This window comes from Oncorhynchus clarkii, chromosome 18, assembly GCF_045791955.1.
Source record: "Oncorhynchus clarkii lewisi isolate Uvic-CL-2024 chromosome 18, UVic_Ocla_1.0, whole genome shotgun sequence".
In the NCBI taxonomy this organism is placed as follows: domain Eukaryota; kingdom Metazoa; phylum Chordata; class Actinopteri; order Salmoniformes; family Salmonidae; genus Oncorhynchus; species Oncorhynchus clarkii.
In genome coordinates, this window is record NC_092164.1 from 20,601,264 (window position 1) to 20,626,670 (window position 25,407).

Genomic DNA, 25,407 nt, shown 5'->3' on the forward strand with positions numbered 1-25,407 from the left:
CTTTATTCATAATCAGGTCATAATCGAAGTAAGCAAACGCTGGATTTCTTAGAAACCTTTAGATTTATGAGGACATGCAAACACCATAATCGGAGTTCCAGCGGTTTATTTGATCTGTGCATGTGCTAGCACCAGGAGCGCTAGCCTCCCTCTTTTGCGCAATTGGAGTGATTTCGGGGGCGAAAAAAATCACATACTCAGGCTTCCCAAAAGTGACATGGTCGCTGTGGTACCTTATCTTCATTGCCGATTTTATAGCATTTATCCAAGTCCCATCAGGTAGCCTGATTTCAGATGCGTCCATGTAAACAGGATTATTAGGGAAATCAGAGCATGTAAATCTTTTATGGAACTATTATATGAATATGAGTATTCACAATAATTATATTATTGTGTGCCTTTAAACGTACTCATGTGTTTGTTTAAAAAACATTTACATTCTCTATTCCAGAGTCAATTTCGAGATCCACATTAAAATGTCTGTCTCACAAAAATGGGAAATTAGTTTACTACCTCCCACCATTTCATTATCAGGTCAATCTCCAAGCGCCTAGTCTAATTCCTTTATCAGGCCTGCTTCTGAATTATGCTCCTCAATGTGTATGAAAGCCATAGAGAACAGAGAAAAAAACATCACATGGGTGGAATTTTACAGGAAATCAGACTCCAATTAAAGACTATCTACTGTACACACAGCACCGGCACATACCCACACAAAAACCCTGATGAGCAAACACACACAGAAAAACACACACAGAAGTGCATAAACACACACAGCTCCCTTATACCAGCTCATCAGTATGGCCTAAGAATTCTAATCTTGGCAACGACAATAGGCTATTTCTACCCATACATAGCAGCAAAATATGCAATTTCATTTTTAAAGCCTGTCCCTGTAAGGGTAAACAATCTCCATATTATGGTCATGAGTCTTGCATGAAATCACATTGTCACATATTGAGCTTCTGCTAAAATCCATCTTCAATACACAGTTATGTGTGTGTGTGTGTGTGTGTGTGTGTGTGTGTGTGTGTGTGTGTGTGTGTGTGTGTGTGTGTGTGTGCTTGCGTGCATGCGTGCGTGCAGGTGTACGCGTGCGTATATGTGTGTGCGTGCGTGTGTACATGTGTGTATGTGTGTGTGTGTGTGTGTGTGTGAGACCGTGACCGTGTGTGTGTGTGATCCTGCATGGTTTCAAGGAAAATAAATGACAGCCTATCCAGTCAGCACACCAAACAAAATAAACCGTAATCCGTTGCCACATTGACATCAATTTAGCAGCACCTTCTCGCATGTCTACGGCTGTCAACAGCTCTCAAGTCAACTAACAATATCACCCAGTACAGTCGTAACATTCGAGACAATATAACTGCGGCTACAGTATGCTGCATCATTGGATGTACCCTTTATGCATTCCTTTCCTCCCACTCAGAGACAATGACGCACAGAGCTAGGGCAGGGGCTACAGCTAAATGACTTGACACACTCAAGGAAGCAATACATCAACCTGTTGTTTTTTTAGCCAGACATCACGAGGCTGGGGAGTCAGTAATGCTATAGTTGCCATTTATCAAACGACAGGGTTGCTGCAGCTTCTGATCAACGGCTGCAGCACTATAACCAAACAAACAAAACGCGAGCCTAATAAGCACAACCGGGCGACCCAGTGGGAGCATGCTTGGAAACAGGGAGACAGGAAAGAGGCACTGACACACACACATACACAATCACTGACATTCTACGCACATACACGACTCTCTCCCCCTCCCTCCCGAACATACAAACACTGTCACTGAGCTTCTATGCACATACACAACTCTCACACTCTCTCGAACATACATACACACACAAACACACACACAAATACAAGGTTATGCGAAGACAGACAAAAATAGCATCCATTTGAAAACTGTTGTTGCCGTTTCTTAGTAATCCAGGGCCCTTGCTGGCTTTCAGCAAACACTTTTCACTATCTAACAGACAGAATAGATTTTTTTTGATACGGCACATTTGATTTATTTGGTTTTATCCCTGCAGAGAGGAACAATCACCAGGTCATGTTTAACAGGAAGTTGTACGAGCAATAGCTCAGCTCAACCTCTCAGTACCACAGGAATGTGGAGTATACTTACATGCTTTTATTAGTCCTTTTCCAGTATACTGTTATAACATATTTCATTACCATATTATACTACTTTCCATGTAGTCTGGGAAAACTATAGATTGGGGAGACGGGTGAATTAGCATCAGACAACATCCCTTAGGAATCTTTACCACAGGTACTTGAGAAATAGGCTGCTTTGTTGATCACACTAAATGTTCTCTAAACTGCATTATGTCGAAGGTCAAAATGTCAAATGGAAATTAGGAGTTACCCTTGCTGTGAATATGAAGTTCTAGTTTCTTTATGGATACCCATGAAAACAAATCAGGTGACAAGTATCAGACATATTGATTCAAATAAGACAATAAAAAAACTTTCATTACAATCGGTGAGAATAACACCCCCCCCAAAAAACGTAGATCTGTAATTACAGAGGTGAGGGACAAGAAATCTTAATGTGTTGATGAACATTTGAGCGCTTTTACATGCCTGGAGGAATTCCATTAACTATCATGATTAAAGCAATCATCAGACTCATTGGTGCCTGTCAGATCTCATCTCTGCCTTCTCAATTACCCAAATCTCCTTGAACTCAATTGCTCACATCATCATGACGCTGTGGCAGAGCGTCCTCCTCACATGTCCTCTCGGCCCTGCACTGCAGCACAACAGGTTTACAGCAGAGATGTTCCCTCCTTTGGCCCCTCCAAATGAGCTAAGTGAACAAATCCAGGGAGGCGAATTAAACCATTGTGCCGTTCCACATGGAGTCCCACAGAGTACCCCATTGGCTTATTAAAAGCATTATTTGTCAGGTTAGAGGCTCTACCGTCAACCTCCTGCAGTGAGACATGGCTAATTCATTCATCCATTAGCCAGGATTCGGCTACCCTGCTCAGGGTCATGGCAACATTTGGGCTGGCTTCTGGCTTGAAAATAGGAGCATGAAACCCCCCCACCACCAGGTTCACTTAACAAATGAGATGTGTATATTATGAAATCACAAAGAGGCACATGTTAGTGTAAAGACACACAATTGCATACATACACACGAACACCGAACACGCGTCCCTATACTAACGCCATAATTTGATTCACACCTGAAATACATTTTTTCCCAAGCAACTGCAGCTCAGGAGTAAAGCAACTAGGTCAGATTCTCAGTATTGGCTAATAACACACACACAGCAACATGCAGCTTTTGCTGAGGGTGCCGGGAGTAAAATGTTTAGATTTTGTGTCACCTCCCAAATGAGTTACACTGGCACATAATTTACCCCAAAACTGTCAACAGCCTAGGTTACATCGGTTCAGCCCATGACAGGGCCTCTACCGTTAGCCTGTGGACACTTGGCTATGATTCACCTCTTGTGACGGCCATGACATATCGACAGATACACTGAGTTTCGGGCCCTTCTGTTCTCTAAAATGCTGCCTTCATTTTGGGCCGCTATAAAACGGCTCACATGCACCCCTTCTGGAATAGGGCCCTGGAGTCTTGAAAGGAACACTTTCATATGTATTTTTTGGTGCCTGTGATGTAATGTGTTTTTAACCCTATCAGAAGATGATCAGCACAAATGTTGATGCTTGCAGTTGGAACCACTATGATTATGAGGGCACCCACACAGGATCATTGATTTAAGCATATTGATCAAAACCTCATTGAAAGACCAACTTCTCTTGAATGGTACGTTACATGCAACTGCCTCTGTGAAGTATCTAACGATAGCCTTTCATTTACCCCACAAGAACGCATATGAACCTGACATCATATTTATTGATGACATTAACATATTTTGGTCAATATAGTGCAATAAGTGCAAAGCAATTTAAACAAATGCAATTGATGAGGGAAAGAGAATTGCGAATGCTTGTATAAAAATAGGTGTTACATTAAAAGATCAGTATTACACAACATAATTATTACTTCAATTATTATTCATGAATTTGATAACATACCAAGAGTACATATTAAGAATGAACGCACGTATTCATTTTTAATAATAATCATCCTAATGATAGCTGTTTAAAAGGCCCACTTGCCTTACAATTCCCCCCAAAAAGTGCAGAAAGCATACAAGGACACCTTCTTTTCTTCTTCATTAAATGACGCAGTCTTTCTTTAACATTGGGGGTGTGCCACCTTTAAAAACAAAACAACAAAAAAAGCCACTTTTACAATGCCGAGCTACGGTGAATGATATGGAACTACAAAACATAAAGGTTTTTACAGAGGATCCTGGAGTTATGACACAGGTAGTATTGATGAAGAATCAAAAGTTTGGAAAACACATGGCAGAGCACTCCAATAAATACTTACAGACTAAAAGCAGAGAATTGTCCTGCGCAGTTTGATGGAGACACTGCCGTACAGTGTTCTTTCGTCAGAAGGTGATTTATAAACACTTTTCTGTGATTCACAATATATGTATGGTTATATTCCTGAAAATGTGGTTGGGTAAGGTTACCTGTACACTTACATATATGTGTATTCAATCTTCACCATATAAAAATAGATTCTAAATCACCAGTTAAGTAGAACAACTTGTGTGTTCGTCCAGTTAGGTTCAGAGAGAGACTTTCAGTTCCTGCGATGTCATGTAATTAAGAAATAAGAATAATAGAGTTTGGCACACCCCGTTTAATGCTTATTTTGTTGATGTGTCGTGCCAAGGCACCCTCAATATTGAGCCAGTACTTTTAAGGAGGGAAATCCTTCATATATGGACAAATCTGTTGCTCAAAACTGACTGAAAGTGGTCTGTTTCTCAAGAACTTCGAGGTAGTCTGGCTCGACTTGAAGTTTCGCTTTTAGTTCCAAATATTCATTTCTGTTGGGCTCCACGTAAACAGTACTTGGCGCTGTGCCATAAAGCACTGTTTCTCGTATCCTCTCTGGGTGTAAGAACTGGCGTCTAACATCAAAGTTTGGGTTGTACGTGTACGAGACAGGGCCAGTGTACTTGTATTCTAGACTGTTACCGGAGGGGGATTGGTTGTCCGCCTCTATGATGCCCCTGAAGAAGTGCTCAGCATTCTGTGCAGGGGAGGGGTCCTCGCGAGGCTCAATAGTGCTCACGCTATAAGTGGGACTCCTCATGTTGCTGTTCCTCTCCTCATCCACATCACTTCTATAAGTCACCTTCAATTCATGGAGGTCACGGTAATCCTCGACTGTGTTGCCTTCCCTGGACCTGTAAATGGGATTTTTGCACATGTGGCCCATAGGGTGAGGGATGTACTCATACACGTGTCCTGCGGGGGCTTTGACTTTGGGGACGGTTCGGTTATTACTGTAAAGGCTGTACTGCAAGTTAAACGAGCTCACGTCAGAGTTGTTGGTGCTGGTGCGGTCGCTCTGGGACTTTTTGCGCTTTTTCACCACGACCACAAACAGCCCCGCTGCCACAAAGACGGACATGATGAACACGAGCAGCAGGCTGAGGATGAGGACAGAGAGAGGGATGACGCTGCTAGTGGGGTTAGATCTCTGGTAAGTCTCTGTGGTGGTGGCTCTGTCCGGCAGAGGCTCGTCAGAGGGGGGCGCTGTTGAGACGACTACGTCAGAGTAATCTGGACACAGCTGTTCAGACTGAATGGAACGCATGTCAATCCCGCTGTGTCGTTTGGGGGTCTCGCATTTAACCTCATTAACAACGGTGCCTGCACTGAGCTGCTCAAGCCATATCTTCATGCCGACGACGTCACATGAGCAATCCCACGGGTTCTCAATCAGATCTATCTGCAACAGCAATTTTAACTGATCTAACACACCGCTTACAGGCAGGTTTTGGAAATGGTTACTGCGGAGATTAAGTCTAGAGAGGGACAGCCCAGTAAAGATTCCCCCTGGTAGGGTTTTCAGAAGGTTATTGTTGAGGAAAAGCAGCTGAAGGTTTGGCACAAACCGGAAAGTGCCCCCTACAATCTCTTGGATTTTGTTGTATTCTAAGTAGAGATACTGCAAACTCTGCAGGCCAAAAAACATCTCTGCTGTAAGCCTGTCGATTAGATTACCATTTAAATACAGCCTACGCAGGTTGGTTAAATCCCCAAAAGCTCTGTCTTGGATGAGGGATATCCTATTGTTTCCTAGGTGAAGCAAATCCAATCCGGTAGCCTCCAAGAAATCCGATCTGCGTACCACAGGAATGTAATTCCCCGTGAGGTACATTTTTTTGGGATTGTATGGCTTGGGCTTAAGGTCAGATATGTTCTCAATCTTTCTCTCCTGGCAGTTGACATTTAGTCCAAGATCAGCAATCTGCAGATTACACGTACAGGTGGTGGGACAGTCCAAAGGCACAGGAGATTTGGTCTGATAAGCAATGATGGGGCCATAGTTGTAAGGGTTAGCCGGAATCCGGGAGGTGGGCTTTGACCTGGTTCGGTTTGATTGACGGGTGCCCTTGGTAGGCCTTGACGACGCCTTGAAAGCATTCGATGAGGTGGCTGAGGCCGTCACCGAAGCTGGAGTGGTTTGGAAATATCCATTGGTGCTGAGTGGGGGAGGGGGGCGCATTTCATATTCAGAGATTGCTCGGCGAGGGCACAGCTCCTGTTTGGAGACCTCGTCCAGGTCTCTGCCATGCAGCCTGAACGGCGTCTCACAGACCACCTCCCCCACTAAAGCTGTGTATGATATGCTCTCCAGCCAAGCTTTCAGGGCGATGAGCTCACATGAGCAATTCCACGGGTTCTCCTCGAGTTGTAATTCCACCACTTTGTCCATGTGCTCCAGGAGCCCAATGTAAGGAAACATTTTCAAACGGTTGCCCCTGAGGTCCAGATGTGTCAAGGGAACATTCCGGAAAATGTTGGTAGGCAGAGCAGAGAGCAAATTGTCATTCAAAATGAGAACTGTGAGCTGATGCAATTTACTCAGGGCATTGGGCTCTATATTGGTGATGTAATTGTAATCAATCTGAAGGTATTCCAAACTCTCCAGGCCGACAAATGTATCATCCCTTAGGACGTCTATCTTGTTGTTGTTCAAGTGCAATCTCTTTAATCCTTGAAGTCCATTGAAAGCACCCGTTTCCACTTCGTCGATAGCATTGTTGCCTAAATGCAATATGGTCGCCCCAGTGTAGTTGATAAAGTCGTTGAGGGACAGTTTCTTTAAGAGGTTCCCTGTCAGCAGAAGGTGGTACATTGAAAAATGCACCGGGCTTATTTCTGTCAGTCTGACAATCCCTCTGTTCTCACAGCTTACCGTCAGTATCCCTTCCTTCTCCTCGCATGTACATAGATTCCTACAGATCTCCCCGTAATTGTCGTACATCTCGACCAGAGTCAGAGATGCTGCGATCAGAAGGATTATTTTCAGTATCCAGATATGCATTTTCAAGGGAGAAGGTGCCCCAGCTCACTGAAGTATGGTGCCAGTATGGGGTGTCATCTAGAAGAGAAAGGCAGGCATTGTCTGTTTAATGAACATCTTGTGTTAAGCGAAACATCCCTGCATGCAGTGGTTACAAAGAGCTACACAGTTGTGGATATAGACATACAACACTTTGTAATGCATTTTAGATAACTAAAAGCATATACATATTTGGAGGTTTACGTGCAAAAGAAAGAGCAGAAATCTGGAGATAGTTGCAAACACAATATAGTTATGTCAAAAACATTTGTTGCAGCTAAAATGCCACATTCATTACAGTTCCATTATTATGTATTTAGCTACAGCATCATCTCTCAACATGGTATAGATATCCCGAAAAGGAAATAACTCCCCATGCGAAATATTGATGACATGCAGTGCACATTGGTGAATGTCATGGAAAAGAGTACAGCCTTATGCGTGTGTTTCTTTGAAAATAGAACAAGCAGGTTGATTATAGCTGCTTTAGGATGGAGTTGAGGGATTTTGAAAGCTAACGATGCATTAAAATGGCTTGCAAACTAAACCGGCAAGCCATCGGCGACATTTATACAGAATCCATTGCCATTTCAAATTATATTCCCCGAAGATTCCAGCATAGAGTTAATCTTGATACAATGTTTACGTTTAATCGACGGGACCCAGGATTAAAACATACATTTCATGAATGGAATGGAACAAAATTCCATTGTTAGTTTAGATTTAAAGATCTATTTTAAACATAGTATACGAGCAACCCCATGGAAAGACCAATCTTCTACTCACCCCGCATATCCGACGACTTGCGAATAGTATACAAATCGCCGGGTATCAATCATTATCATCAGATATCAGGAGATATTTGTTAATAAATGATAAATAGGCTAGTCGTGGTCATTATGGGAGGTGTTCATCCTCAATCATGCATGCGTTAGAAATACTGATTGTTACATAGGGATAGTCACAGCCCTTCATCCCTCCGGCGAAAAAAAGAGACCCAAGTTGATTAAAAGCAAAAACGGATTTGCAAGCATTGCTGAATGTCATGCACAATTTACATCTTGATGTGGAATAAATCATACTATAATAAACGTTTTATATCGCATCCGGTATATGTTGAAGTTGAAGAATTTCCTAATTCTTCTTCAAATAATCTCTCTCTCCCTTTCACTCGCTCTCTCCCCCCACTCACAAACGCGCGCGCACCACTCGCACAATCACACATACACACACACACAAACACACACACAAGTTATATCTGTGACAAAATCCACAAAATAGAAAACGCTATCGGCCTAGAGGTCCGGGTGTAGTCATCCTAATATGATCATAGAGTTTATGGTAAGCTAATAGGCTATGCTTTTTTTTTTTTACGAAAGGACATTTGATTCATACCGATGAAGAATGTATTGCATTCCATATTTAGTTAGTCTGTAGCCTATGTAGGCCATTTACCACTAATCAATTTCATCAAAATAGGCCTACACTGAACGAATATGAGGCATTGCAATGATTTCATGACTTGCGCATTCATTCATCACATTGAAGGACACCGAGTAGCCCCCAAAAAAGTTATGCAATTTATGTCAATTTATTATATCGACCAGTAAACGCGGATGCATATTATTGCCACTTTAATCAAATCCACCCTTTTCATCGTTTTTAATCTAGACTAAACCAAATTGAATACGGCTGTATGTGGATAAAGAGCTGTATGGGGGAAAATAATTTTCAGGACCATGGACAGCTCCCCTACTCAAGCAATAGCTTCCCCTGAAATGAGCAATAGAGCCCTGCATCTCAGACAGAAAATCCGCTGTCCTTACCATGTTGAACCTTGTCAATGCGAAAGCATTCCAACTACCTTCCGCTGTTTACCATCCTGTCCTATGGTAATCTTTTCCCCGTTGTAAAATCCTCAAAGTAGAGCCACGGCGGTCTTTAGCTCCACATACCAGGCAATGAATTGCACAAACTGTCTCATTCACGCCTGCAACGTGACAATCAGCGCGACAAAAAAACGGGTTCTTGTATTTCTCACAGCGAATCTTGGTCTCTCATTGTGGATTGGAATCAAGGAAAAGTAATACTTTCATATGGGAAAAAGGGTAATAAACCGAACTGCAAAACATCAGATACATCCATTTCAACCGAGATCTCCCTCTGTAGCACAAGCGCTGGTGAATCCGTGGAAAGGCACGAATCCCTTTGTATCTTGTGAGTGGTACGGCTTGTATTGCGTTGTGAATAGATCTACCCAAGATCCCCCCAAAAATTCTCAGCGTTGACCGCACAATTTGACTGAATATGTATGCGCATCTTAGATAGTTGACTTTAATTCGACATTGTCTGACGAAATAATATGATGTCCTCCTTATGTCTCTGTGCAATCAGTTATGCGTTTTTTGTACTGACAATGTTTCAACTGGTGGAACGTGTATCAAGGCTGGCGCAGCATACACAATATGTAAAGTCAATATTAATTTCCATTCGTTGGAGGCTGAAAGAATCCTGAAATATGCATGAATATCCCCACCCCTAACGTATATAACGAGCAAAACATGCATGTTGTCAATATTTAGATGCGATTTGTTGTGTAGTACTTCGTGAGGGGGGGGGGGGGGTCGAAGGAGTGAGGGAGGCCTATAGAGGGCAGTACAATGCGATGAAACATACTTTTTTGAGGGTGTACTGTACACTGTCAGACAATACGGCTGCATTTACACAGACAGACCAATTTTGATATTATATTTATTGCCAATAATTTGACCAATCAGATCAGATCTGTTGCCCATAATTGGGCAAAATATCAGAAATGGGCTGCCAGTGAAAAAATACTCATGGCAACAGGTGCTGTTCATGTGGCATGTATGTAAGGTCAGTGTGTGGGTGGAGTCGTAGGATGGCCCGAGGGTGTGTGTGTGTGAGAGAGAGAGAGAGAGAGAGAGAGTGACATAGAACACAGCCTATGAGACATACAGTATAACCTAGTTGTAGTTGAGGGTAGCTAAAACTCTCTTTGGTAGGGCTAACTGCCTGCACCTAACTTAAATCTAAAGCATGCCTAAACCATATGGTTTGGGTAAGTGTTTAAAGACATGGAAATTTACTGTACATACAGGAAATCTGTGCACAAGATTGTAAATTGCATGTAATTTCTAAATTAAATCAACAATTATAACAACCAACACATTTGGGTCTGATTTCCTGAAAAAAAAGAAGATTAAAGCCTAATCCTGGACGAAGAAGCATGTTTAGTGGGGATTATCCCTGAAAAGTACATTTTAGTCCAAGACTAGGCTAAATCTGGGTCTGGTAAACTGGGTTTTTCCATTACAGCACCAGTGGTTTGCAAGTGATCATATTCATGTTAGCTCTATTGTTGTTGTTTTTTTTTGGGGGGGGGGACTGTGTTTCCAGTTAGTTAGGGCTGACACTGAGGACTTGACACTGAGGACTTGCCACTGAGGACTTGACACTGAGGTCTTGACACTGAGGACTTGACACTGAGGTCTTGACACTGAGGACTTGCCACTGAGGACTTGACACTGAGGACTTGACACTGAGGTCTTGACACTGAGGACTTGACACTGAGGACTTGACACTGAAGTCTTGACACTGAGGTCTTGACACTGAGGACTTGACACTGAGGTCTTGACACTGAGGACTTGTGTAGAGCAGAATCAACAACATCTGCATCAACAAGACAGTTGCTTTGTGAGAAGGTGTTAACCCTAGATGGTGTTAACCCATGTGCACAGTTAACCATTGCTATATAAATGAAAGCTGAAAAGTACCAATGGCCTGGACTTGGCCACAAGTTAGAGCAGGTCCACGGAGGCCATGGCGCAGTGAGACACTGGGGCCAGGCTGTGGAGGTGGCAACACAAAAGTCTGAGCCCTTTTGGTAAAACACTAGGGAAAGTCCTTAGTGGAAATAAGCGATTAGAATCTGAACTGTTTGAATTCATCAACTTTTTGCCTGGTGCCTATTCAAACAGTCAAATTTGTGGTTTATCTGTCCATTGGCTAACAAAGACAGGCGATTGGCAAATTAAGTTTGAATAAGTCTTTGCAACCCCATGCATGTTAGCTCTGCCAGGGATAAAGTCCAATTAGACCTTGAGAGCCATTGAGCAAGCAATGTATACATATAATTAAATCTATCATATGGAGGGGGCTGGCATGTACAAACAGATCTTCCCTTTAGTCTACATTGTATTACGTATCCATAAGCCAACTCCTATACCCTCCTTAGTGACCAAACACAACAGTAAGCTGATGTGTCATATAGGCGGCATCCAAATTAGCCGTGGAGATGCATTAAATTATCTGAACGTTTCTGGCTGGCTAATCACATTAACAATACGTTAACAGTAAGTTGCCCGTTGTGAAGGACACATCTCACAATCGCTGGCGCTCAGTTGGAAATCCAGTTAAAGAAGTCGTTGTCGTGATAGCGTGGCGCGGTGCCAGTGGTGTCTTCCCAATGGAAGGCACTTTGGCTGGCTCCCCTGAGAAGAATCATGACATCAAAATAGCAGTCATTTTTTTGAATTACCTGACATGATTATCGGTTTCCTCTGATGGAGGAGATACAAGTGGTTTGTGTGTGTGTATGTGCACGTAAGAGAGAGAGGGAGAGAGAAAGGAGAGAAAGAGTAAGATAGAGAGTGAGAGAGAGCGAGGGATAGATATGTGTACATGCGATCATTTTAAAAGAAACAGTAGCAGTATTATTCAAATCAGTGTGTGTGTGTGTGTGTGTGTGTAGGCCTTTGTATTTACTCTACAGCAGATGCATCTATGCCAACCTGCCTGTTACCAGACCAAAAATATTAATAATTATACACACAGGGCACTACAGATTGGAAATGGGAGCACATACGGCTGCTTGGTCAACATGAACTGAGTGGGCTTACAGTTTGTAGAATTAGGTGCCTACTGTATAAGCTTCACCTGGAAAGCTCATCCTAATGATCACCTACTAAATAATGACTATGCCAGTGGAGGCTGCTGAGGGGAGGACGGCTCATAATAATGGCTGGAACGGTGCAAATGGAATGACATTAAACAAATAGAAACCATGTGTTATATACCATTCCACCTATTCTGCTCCAGACATTACCACGAGCACGTCCTCCCCCAATGAAGGTGCCACCAACCTCCTGTGCTATGCACACACTATCATACCCAATCAAGGAGTAAAGATCTGATGTCATTGGGATGTGATGCTACAAAGTATTGAGCCCAATGCCTAAGCTTAATGAGATCAGATAATGTGCCCAAGGCTCGTAATTAATGGTATGTGGGATTATCTCAGAACATTATACAGTATGTGCTGTGTTTCTATGTCACACATTACTGTTTGCATTGACAGCTTTAGCATCTAGACAGTCTGAGCCAAGATTTTTGATGCTCATAGAATAAGTAAAAAAAAGATATAGGACTCTTATCACTGTTGTCCTTGAGTTATCCTTTTGGGACCAGAATACTAACATTCAATCGAATGGATTTATATTAAAAGATAGTTCTCCATTTCTCAAGACAATGTTGACAATGTTCTTCATGTAAATACTGATATTAATCGTCAAATGTCAATGTCATGTGGATGTCATGTTTTATAGAGATAACGAAGAGACGTGGTGGTGAATTCATAAATATGATATGTGGGTTGGGACAAAACTGTTACAGCAACTGCACATTCATTTGATTCAATTGCAGTGCACCTGTCGAATAACAAACAGCAATTCCAGCTCAATAATCGTTACCAATTTCTGGAAAAAACACTATTTTGGTTAACTGGTTATTTGATTGATGGGTTAGCTGGATTGCTTAGAGTAATTGATCATCTAGATGCACCACAATTAAGAGTGTATGCCTTACTTACGTGACTTTGTTTTCTCAACAGTGGAGTGGCGCCATCCATTTTCCTTCAACAGTGGCAAATACAGGAAGTATTCACAACCCTTGACTTTTTTCACATGCTGTTATGCTGCAGCCTGAATTAAAAAATGGATTACATCTAGATTTTGAGTCACTGGCTTACACACAGTAACCAAGAATGTCAAATTGGCATTGTGTTTTTTAGAAATGTGTACAAATTCATTCAAAATGAAAAGCTGAAATGTCTCGAGTCAAATAAGTATTCAACCATTTTGTTATGGCAAGCCTAAATAAGTTGAGGAGCACATTGTTGCTTAACAAGTCACATGTGCGCAATGACAGTGTTTAACATGATTTTTTAATGCCTACCTGATCTCTGTACCCCACACATACAATGATATGTAAGGTCCCTTAGGTGAGTATACCTCACTATTGGCTAATAACACACACATACACAACAACAACAAGCAGCTTTTGCTGAGGATGCTGGCAGTAAAATGTTTAGATTTTGTGTCACTCCCCAAAAAACTATCAACAGCCGAGGTTACATCGTTTCAGCCCATGACAGGGCCTCTACCGTTAGCCTGTGGACACTTGGCTATGATTCACCTCCTGTGACGGCTATGACATATCGACAGATACACTGAGTTTCGGGCCCTTCTGTTCTCTAAAATGCTGCCTTCATTTTGGGCCGCTATAAAAAGGCTCACATGCACCCCTTCTGGAATAGGGCCCTGGAGTCTTGAAAGGAACACTTCCATTTTTATTATTACTTTTTTTTTCATGACCGTATGTTGAATGGCGCTATTAATAGCATTGCAAAAATTAATTTTGATTCATGTCATGTGTTTTCAACCCTATCAGAAGATAATCAGCACAAATGTTGATGTTTGCAATTGTAATCACTGTGATTATGAGGACACCCTCACAGGATCATTTATTGAAGCACATTGATCAAAACACCAACTTCTCTTGACTGGTACATGTTACATGCAGCTGCCTTTGTGAAGTATCACAATAGCGTTTAATATTCCCCACAATAACATATATGAACCTGACATCATATTTTCTGATGACATTAATATAATTTGGTGCAATAAGTGCAAAGCAATTAAAACAAATGAAATTGATTAGGGAAAGAGAAGTAATTGATCATCTAGATGCACCACAAATTAGTGTATGCCTTTATTTGACTTTGGTTTCTCAACAGTGGAATGGTACCATAACATTTTATTTCAACAGTTGCAAACACAGTACCTTCAGAAGCATTCACAACCCTTGATCTATTCCACATTCTGTTGTTTCACAGGCTAAATTGAAATTACATTGAGATTGTGTGTCACTTGCCTATACACAATAACCCGTCATGTCAAATTGTAATTATGTTTTTAGAAATTTGTACATATTATTTAAAAATGAAAAGTGTTTGGAGTCAATAAGTATTCAACACCTTTGTGATGGCAAGCCTAAATAAGTTCAGGAGTAAAGATGTGCTTAACAAGTCACATAAGAAGTTGCATGGACTCACTATGTGTGCAATGATAGCATTTAACATGATTTTTTAAATGCCTACCTGATCTCTGTACCCCACACATACAATTATCTTAAATCAGCTTGAGAATCTATGGCAAGACATGAAAATGGCTGTTTATCAATGATCATCAACCAACCCGACAGAGCTTGAAGAATAAAACAAATATGTACGTGCAAATATTGTATAATCCAGGTGTGAAAAGCTTTCAGAGACTTGCCCAGAAAGACTCACAGCTGTAATCGCTGCCAGGCTGGCAGCGATTTTGAAGTCAGGCTGTAACACAACAAAATGTGGAATATGTCAAGGGGTGTGAATACTTTCTGAAGGCACTGTACATCACATCAATAAAGTTAGCTCCTGGAATGTGTAGATCACTTCTTTACTCTCTGTTTTCATTTTTCTGGCAGTTAATTTGCCACATTTACTTCCTGCGCGATACTAGCTGTCGATGCCCGGGCGTTAATCAAAAGCATCAAATCTAACCCTCAGCATTTATCAGGCCTGAGAAGATGTATAGCTCTGGAGTGGATTCACATTGAAGAATGACTGTATTGCCTCTTCAGACAGCTAAGATTGATCACCAAAGAGCAGGGAGGTTTCGCGGGGGGCTTTCCTTTGTTTATATCCCTCCCAGGTTCCTAAGGGAAGGTAATTTAAAAAATGTTGAATCGGTAAGATGCCAACTTACCTGGGGCTATAATGAAGAGAGCTGCTGACGACAGCGATAAGTGCATCCACAGTATCAACAGTATGAACGAGTGAATGAATTGAATTATGAGCTCTCATGCAGAGTAACAAAGCGGCGAACCTGAAAAAAGTTCACCAATCATAGCCTTCAGTTACAGTAGGCCCTAGGTTAAAAAAAAGACACAAAACAATCCAAAACAATACAATACAAACAACATATTTTCACCATAACTTTGGACATAGAAATCTCCCATGTTTACAATGTTGACATTTTCAGAAATAGAAACTTATAGAGTTGACTTGCTGAGACTTGGGTATTGGGATAGAGTTTCAGGTCTGAGCGCCCATACGGAAAACTCATATATCATAAAATATACAGTACTTACATGTATGTTCAAAACATATTCATGAAATATATAACTTGAGCACATCATAGAATACGTATGTAAATATATTTTAAAATCTATGTAAATTAAATATGCACCACATGTATCATGCTGAATTGTAATGTTGAGTCTATTGACATCTAGTTCCTTGGCTTTAGGTTTCCAAAATGGGGTTTGCATGCAAAAGTTAAAAATGTAATTATTCAGCTATTGAGGCTACTTGTCAATTATGAAACAATGTAAGATTAGCTATGTTAATTTCGAAAGGAGACACATTAACCTAGAACATATTGCTCCCGAGCTGTCAATCCCAATTTGAAATGATCCAGAGCGGTTGCAATTTAGATATTTCACCTGTTAGCACCCAAAATCAATCTTACTGATAATAGTATTTTATTTCATGATATATTCATAACAATTATTTAAAATATACTTTTTAAGCTAGCGGGTCAAACTGCCTGAAAGAAAGCGTTTTCACTCAGCTAGCTGACACAGCTACTTACTGTAGCTAGCCAGCTCCCTTAGCTTGTCCACACAACATGCAGTGTGACTGACCAAGGTAAGAATTCAATGGATAGTTAGTATGTGCTAGATATAATCTAATTGCCAAAGCTAGCTAGTTAATGTAAAATGTTTCTTACCAAGCAATGGCTAGCTAGCTAGATTATTTCTAGCTAAAAATATAAATATTTTTCCCTGCAATGGATAATTCTGGTGTGGAGCCTCAACAGCCAATATCAGTTAGTATTTTGTATCATTTAGCTAGTTAGCTCCTGAATATTAACCTCTTATTCTCCATCTTGTGTGGAATCGTTTTACTGACTCTATGTCTCTGCATTATACACAGGGTAATTGCAACTTGTGAGTCTGACAATGGACATTGGAGCTTAACCTGTAGTTGACATGCAGCTAGCAAGCTAGGTAAATAATGAACCATAATCCCAACTCATGACGTTACTATCCTGCATGAATCTGCAGGTAGCTAACCAACCAGGTTCAATGTTATCTTGCTAACATTAGGCTATAGCTAGCCAAACAAATGGCTCTGAGATATGAATAATAAGATCATACATGTAACGTTAGCTAGCGAGCCAGCCAGCTAACATTAGCTCGCTAGCTAGGTAAAAAATTAACCATAATCCCAAATCATGACATTACTACCCTGCATGAATCTACAGATAGCTAACCAACCTGGTTCAACGTTAGCTAGCTTAAATTAGGCTATAGCTAGCCAAGCAAATTGCTCTGATATATGAATAAGAAGACATACATGTAACTTTAGCTAGCGAGCCAGCCAGCTAACGTTAGCTAGCTAGCTAATAGTACACTTTAACTTGAAATGAACCACTTTCTGTCAAAGTTATAAACTGTCAAATCTGAAAATGTAGCTAGCTAGACTATCTTACCTGTATACATCATTCATGGATGGACACGTCTCCTGTCGGATGCCATGGTTTGAAGATGTAATCCGGAGACAGGTCTTTTCTTAATTTCCTTAGCTTCATACTCGAATTCCACTGATTTCAAAACTCAGTCCTCCAGAAAGTGGAGAGCAACACTTACGCAGTTTTACTACACAATCAATTTAAAAAAGCTGCACCTAGACAGACTGACCAGCTCAAATAGACAGAAGCGTGCTATATGGCATACCAGTCCAAACTCGTCTCTCGGCATGTCATTATCTCACCCAATCATGGCTAGCGGGAAGATTGCTCACTTTTTCTGTGCCTAAACCATCTAGGCTCGTAAGTTAACAATTTGATTTGTATTTACAGATGGCATTCACGTTTGTTATTAAGGCACATGAAAGTTCACATGTTTGAGAAGGCATTTGTGAGAAAAAAATCTAATTTGATTAAAAAAAAGGTTACATTCAAATGGCTCTCCTGTGAAGTAGTGACCCTGCATAAGCCTAGTTTCCTGAAACAGGTCACATATATGAGGAATAAATATATTTAGATATTTTTATTTCAAATATTAGTACGTACACTATATTACATATACAGTATGTATTTGAAATATGTGTCAATATAAACTCAGCAAAAAACGTCCTCTCACTGTCAACTGCATTTATTTTCAACAAACTTAAACATGTGTAAATATTTGTTAGAACATAACACGATTCAAGAACTGAGACATAAACTGAACAAGTTCCACAGACATGTGACTAACAGAAATTGAATAATGTGTCCCTGAACAAAAGGGGGGTCAAAATCAAAAGTAACAGTCAGTATCTGGTGTGGCCACAAGTTGCATTAAGTAATGCAGCGCATCTCTTCCTCATGGACTGCACCAGATTTTCCAGTGCTTGCTGTGAGATGTTACCCCACTCTTCCTCCAAGGCACCTGCAAGATCCCAGATATTTCTGGGGGGAATGGCCCTAGCCCTCACCCTCCAATCCAACAGGTCCCAGACGTGCTGAATGGGATTGAGATCCGGGCTCTTCGCTGACCATGGCAGAACACTGACATTCCTGTCTTGGTGGAAATCACACACAGAACGAGCAGTATGGCTGGTGGCATTGTCATTCTGGAGGGTCATGTCAGGATGAGCCTGCAGGTACCACATGAGGGAGGAGGATATCTTCCCTGTAATGCACAGCATAGAGATTGCCTGCAGTGACAACAAGCTCAGTCCGTGACACACCGCTCCAGACCATGATGGACCCTCCACCTCCTAATCAATCCCACTCCAGAGTACAGGCCTCGGTGTAACGCTCATTCCTTTGACGATAAACGCAAATCCGACCATCACCCCATGTGAGACAAAACCGCGACCCGTCTGTGAATAACACTTTTTGCCAGTCCTGTCTGGTCCAATGATGGTGGGTTTGTGCCCATAGGCGACGTTGTTTCTGGTGATGTCTGTGTCTGGTGAGGACCTGCCTCTCTCAGCCTATTGCAGACAGTCTGAGCACTGATGGAGGGATTGTGCGTTCCTGCTGTAACTCGGGCAGTTGCTGTTGCCATCCTGTACCTGTCCCGCAGGTGTGATGTTCGGATTTATCAATCCTGTGCAGGTGTTGTTACACGTGGTCTGCCACTGCGAGGATGATCAGCTGTCCGTCCTGTCACCACGTAGCGCTGTCTTAGGCATCTCACAGTACGGACATTGCAATTTATTGCCCTGGCCACTTCTGCAGTCCTCATACCTCTTTGCAGCATGCCTAAAGCACATTCACACAGTTGAGCAGGGACCCTGGGCATCTTTCTTTTGGGGTTTTTCTGAGTCAGTAGAAAGGCCTCTTTAGTGTCATAAGTTTTCATAACTGTGACCTTAATTGCCTACCGTCTGTAAGCTGTTAATGTGTTAACAACCATTCCACAGGTGCATGTTTATTAAAAAAATGATGGTTCATTGAACAAGCATGGGAAAAAGTGTGTAAACCCTTTACATTGAAGATCTGTGAAGTTATTTTGATTTTTACAAATGATCTTTGAAAGACAGGGTCCTGAAAAGGGGATCTTTTTTTGCTGAGTTTATTAGTCTTCAGTGTGGGTTAACAGCACTTAAGGTCTTCAGCCATCAAGGTCTTCAGCCATCTGTGAGGTAACATCACCATTACCCATATTTAAAGCATAGATAAAAATGTCATTTTAATCTCTGACTTTGACCCATTAGTCATCAGGTGATAGGATAAGAAATGTAAGATGTTAAGAGCAATTGCATTACATGTGTACATATCAAATGGTGAATTTGTCTGGCTAGTATATCTTTCTCTAAATCCTTAACTATCAGCCACTCTCATAGTAGAAATTCAGATCATAAGGCATTTTGAAGCACATTGCCTGGCCAGTTGAAAGGCACATTTGAAAACACTAAGCTGAAGTGGAGCATGGTTAGTAAAATTCAGTGGTGGCCTACATTCAAAAGGTCAATGTTATGTATTGCAGAGAATGGATGGCTAAGCCGGTTTTCAAATGTTGGGCCACTTTGTCAGCAATTTAAAAAAACAGACAGGAGTGGAAGCCTGATGCATAGTCACCCTCAGTACACCATACAGTTTGATGCTCTGCAGTTCTAAGTTTGAACAGTAGCCAAGGTTGGTAGTTATTAATTAAGGGTAAAACAAGATAACGGGGAAATCAGAAAACAAAAACTGTGACATTGTTGAGGTATGAACATTACTCCCATCCAGTTCCTCTACTGAACACTACTCTCATATTTAGTACAATGAATGTTGCTAATAAAACGACTGTCTGTACTTTATGAATTTGGGACAGAAATTGGGGGGATAACCTGCAGAATTTCAAACATCACATATGTGCAAAAAATGTAAAGCTCGTCTGCAAGTCACATGTCAAACACACAGCGTGAGGGCTATTGTTCAAACAAACTTTTCTCTCGTTTGGGATTGGAAATTAATTTTACTGTGCAATGTTCTAGTCTAAATTAGAATCACTGTTGGATTTCAATCTGTGAGTGAGGGAATGAATGAGGGGGAAAAGCCTGCCTAGCCAATTAGCCAAGCAATAATGGATTTCTAAGTCACAAGAGGAACCATTTGCCCTCTATTTAAATAGTCAAGATAATTACAGTATGTGAAAATATGGATGAGAATATTACCATGTACATATCAATTGTCATGCATGTCTAGTTGTCTCTTCCCTTTTCTCTCTGCACTAAAAATACACACATCTAGACACTAATACAAATATAACTCCTAAGATAGACTCCTTTTAGTTAACCTACAACTGGTAGTGTCAGTCACCCAAATGATGTTCTGTGTTTTTGACATACAAAAAATCAACTGCACTAGTTGTTCAGGCTCTGGTCTCGGTCTCATCTTGATTTCTGTCCGGTAATATGGTCAAGTGCAGCAAAGAAAGACATAGCAAAGTTGAAGCTGGCTCAAAACAGATCAGCACCCCTTGCCCTTAACTGCACATACAGAACTGGTTGAGGGTTGTCGAGAGATCCACTGCTTCTCTTATCATTTTTATGAGAAATATTAACGTAATGGAAATTCAAGATTGTCTGCATAATCAAATAACATTCGGTTCAGACACCAATACATACTCCACAAGACATGCCACCAGGCGTCTCTTCTTAGTCCCCAAGTCCAAAACGAATTCTTGGCAATGCACAGTATCATACAGAGCCATGATCACATGGAACTCTCTTCCATCTTCAAATACTCAAGCAAACAGACAAATTAACTAATGGGGATCCGAAATAAACCAATCAATTACATCATAGCCAGAGATCTGTCACAGCATCTTCAGCTATTTCTCCCCACTGCAGCTGATGTTACAAATTCAGTAGTTGAGGTTCACAAAACTACTTCCACTTGCCAGGAGCCTAAGAAGCATGAAAAACGCCCGTCCGGAGCAAAAACAGACACAACAACACTGTACCCATGTCTTTACATAGCTGACGTGTGGCACCATCAAACACACACAGCGCACCACAGAATGCCACAGCAGAATGAACAGGGACATCATAGAATCAAAAGGTATTTGAAATGAAAAAAGGTTGTTGAACCCTATGACGTTCCAATTCTTTGCACTAGCTGCCTTTTTTATGTCTGGATCATTGATTTCCGTAGCAGTGATTTGATTCATGCTGGGAAGGTATAGGGGCCGAAAGGAGTCTGACTATATCAGAGTCCTCTCAAATGCTCCTTCGAATGTCAATGGTGCTTTTTCTACACTATTCTTCAGTATGTTCCATGTTCTAGTATGTTTCAGAACATCACAATAGAAAACAATAGAATCAACTAAGTACACTGACCATGAAAAATAACTAACGTTTTTCTGAATGAACAAAGTGTTCTGTACCATACTGCATGGTATAATCATATATGAACAAAGACCATTGCTCAATAAGACTTATTATCTACAATGCCTGAAAAATCATATAACATTTTTAGATTCAAAGAACTAGGGCCTATGTTTATTGAGTGATCGCAATAGGCTTCTGTGAACTCATGAAGCAGCTAAATAAACATTGATTTTCATAAAACTTATCAATATATAGTTGTTTTAACACCCATCCCGAATCCCAACGGAGGACTTTGGTATTTAGTAGAGTGTGTTGATGAGGAGAGCTCCCAAGGGAAATCATTTCATACTGCACCCTCACAATAACAAGTCATGGGACGAGAATACATTCATTAACAAATGTTGAATTCATTTATCAATAAAAGTGCCATCAATATACAATCCATGGTACTCTAGAAGTGAGGAGAGTATGCAAAACAACAGATGCATTTTATGGTCCTCTGAAATTCATGTAATAACTAGAAAATCATTTAGATTAATGACAGGTGCATAGGGAACTATCAACAAACTGGACCATTACTTCGTCAACATATGCAAAGTGTGATGTTCTCCCAATTGGCTTCAGCAAAAACCATATCCTTCAAAAGGTCAAGTGATATAGGGTAATACTGTGCAAAAGTGGTGTTTCAAACTGACCTCAATTCCAGATTAAAATGTGCTTCCAGTACTTGACAAAACCAAATACACTACTGTTCAAAAGTTTGGGGTCACTTTGAAATGTCCTTGTTTTTGCCTCACAAGTCCTCAACTGGCAGCTTCATTAAATAGTCCCCACAAAACCACCAGTCTCAACTTCAACAATGAAGAGGTGACTCTGGGATGCTGGCCTTCTAGGCAGAGTTGCAAAGAAAAAGCCATATCTTAGACTGGCCAATAAAAATAAAAGATTAAGATGGGCAAAAGAACACAGACACTGGACAGAGGAAGATTGGATTTTTTTTTTATGGACAGACTCATCTAAGTTTGAGGTGTTCGGATCACAAAGAAGAACATTCGTGAGACACAGAAAAAAATGAAACGATGCTGGAGGAGTGCTTGACGCCATCTGTCAAGCATGGTGGAGGCAATGTGATGGTCAGGGGTGCTTTGGTGGTGTCAAAGTGGGAGATTTGTACAGATTAAAAAGGATCTTGAAGAAGGAAGGCTATCACTCCATTTTGCAACGCCATGCCATACCATGTGGACAGCGCTTAATTTGAGCCAATTAAAGTGACCCAAAGCACAGCTCCAAACCATGCAATGACTATTTATGGAATAAGCAGTCAGCTGTTATTCTGTCTATAATGGAGTTGCCAGCACAGTCACCAGATCTGAACCCTATTGCGCTGTTGTGGGAGCAGCTTGACCGTATGGACATAAGAAGTGACCAGGACGTGCTTCGGGAAGCATGGGGTGAAATCTCTTCAGATTACCTCAACAAATGAACAACTGGAATGCCAAAGGTCTGCAAGGCTGTAATTGCTGCAAGTGGAGGATTCTTTAACGAAAGCAAAGTTTGAAGGACCCAATTAAAAAATCCTTATTTATAACCTTGTCAATATCTTGACTATATTTCCTACACATTTTGCAAGTAATTTCATGTCTGTTTTCATGGAAAACAAGGTCATTTCTAAGTGACCCCAAACTTTTGAACGGTAGTGTATATGTACATATTCTCATTCACTCATTATCATTGTGTGTATTAGGCAGTTGTTGGGGAATTGTTAGTTTACTTGTTAGATATTACTGCACTATCGGAACTAGAAGCACAAGCATTTAGCTGCATTCACATTAACATCTGCTAACCATGTGTATGTGACCAATACAATTTGATTTGATTTGATAGCTAGTGACCAGGGATTCCCTGGGTGGATTCCCTACTGGACCCAGTTGTCTCTGACCCCTACTGGACTGTGTGAGGTGCATGGATGGGTGTCTGACTCAAATAAAAGAGGCCTATGCCCTAGAAACCAAGGCTGATGTGTTAAATGTGCAGTGTTGTGTGGAGATGAACCATTGTCTTATACACTGAGAAATTAATAATATGTATATTATCAAATACACTATATGGCCAAAAGTATGTGAACACCCCTTCAAATTAGTGGATTTGACTATTTCAGCCACATCCAATGCTGACAGGTTAATACAGTTGAGAACACCACCGTGCAATCTCCATAGACAAACATTGGCAGTAGAATGGCCCATACTGAAGACCACAGTGACTTTCAATGTGGTACCGTCATAGGATGCCACCTTTTCAACAAGTGAGTTCATCAAATTTCTGCTTTGCTATAGCTGATCCGGTCAACTGTAAGTGCTGTTACTGTGAAGTGGAAATGTCTAGGAGCAACAACGGTTCAGCTGCGAAGTGGTAGGCCACACAAGCTCACACATTGTGGCTGCCAATTGCTGAATCGAGTAGCGAGGTCCATACAGAAGCGGTTTCTCAAGATCGGTGTGGAAGAATTTGACTGGCCTTCACAGAGCCCTGACCTCAGCCCCATCAAACACCTTTAGGATGAATTTGAATGCCGACTGCGACCCATGCCTAATCTCCCAACATCAATGCCCGACCTCACAAATGCTCTTGTGGCTGAATGGAAGCATGTCCCAGCCGGCAATGTCCCAACATCTAGTGGGAAGCCTTCCCAGGAGAGTGGAGGCTGTTATAGCAGCAAAGGGGGGACCAACTCCATGTTAATGCCCATCATTGTTTAATGAGATGCTCTTGGGCTATGATATGAATGTACATCAAGTTGTACAGTTGAGTTGGGTGCCGTGCATAACCATCCTGAGTCGTGGGGCCTTGACACCAATGTTCCCTCTAAGCTGTGCGCCTTAGCAGTCCCCCGGGACTGCAGCGCAGAACTAATGTCAGCACACGCAAAGAACCTCACTTTCTAGAGTTTCTCCCCTTAGTTAACACTATCAACGTTTCCCTTTACTGTGGGTATTGTGATCGAATCAACACAATGTAAGCCACTTTCAATGCAACATATGGAAACAAAAGGAACTATGCACCACTTAAAGGCGCTGCATGGCCAATCAGGATTCTGTATTGGCCATGCATCATTTACAGAGATACGGCCTCTGTATTCATGCTTCTTGCACTTCGCGGAGTAGCGCAGAGCTGTTGAGTAGAGCTGTTGTGAAGGAAGTTGTCAAGGAAGTGAGTTTGAGTTTATAGAGGACCCTCTGCCCTTACCTACCATCAAACAATCATGTCAATGCGGAGCTATAAGGATCACTCTGCATTGTTACAAAATATGGGAGGCGCACTGCGATGCGGTATGGAGCTCAATTTGGCCTATGCATGCCTCTGGAGGCTCCTCAATTGCATCACTCCCTCCATATGGAGCCTCTGACTACATTTTCAGGTCGAGCATAAATCGGCTTTCAGCCCGTACTCTACACAAACCAATGCGGCATAACCAATCAGAGCTGCAGTAGGCATATATGCAAATAGACCATTGCCATGTATGGATCTGTGCCATTCACTTTGAACTGGACTGTGTTTACAGCATGAGCAGTTGTGAGTAGATGAGCTTGTTTAGAGATCAAAGCGAGAGCTGCTTGTAGCCACGTGTACACATTTGTTAATATCCTTGGCTAGTTAGTGAGTTGTTAGCCCAGTTATAGATAATTTGTAGTCAGCAATGGGGGAGAGAGTGTTTCTGACAAG

The 25,407-nt window shown here is 41.4% G+C and overlaps 1 protein-coding gene across 1 annotated transcript; it reads right to left on the reverse strand.

Moving 5' to 3' along the window:
• Positions 1–4,006: 4,006 nt before the first annotated feature.
• Positions 4,007–7,451, reverse strand: LOC139372516 (SLIT and NTRK-like protein 5). Its single transcript, XM_071112245.1, has one exon. The coding sequence runs from the start codon at positions 7,449–7,451 to the stop codon at positions 4,848–4,850; it is 2,604 nt and encodes an 867-aa protein (XP_070968346.1). The 3' UTR covers positions 4,007–4,847.
• Positions 7,452–25,407: the final 17,956 nt, after the last annotated feature.

Coding starts and splice junctions, on each gene's coding strand:
- LOC139372516 (XM_071112245.1), bottom strand. CDS start 7,451: ATGCATATCTGGATACTGAAAATAATCCTTCTGATCGCAGCATCTCTG.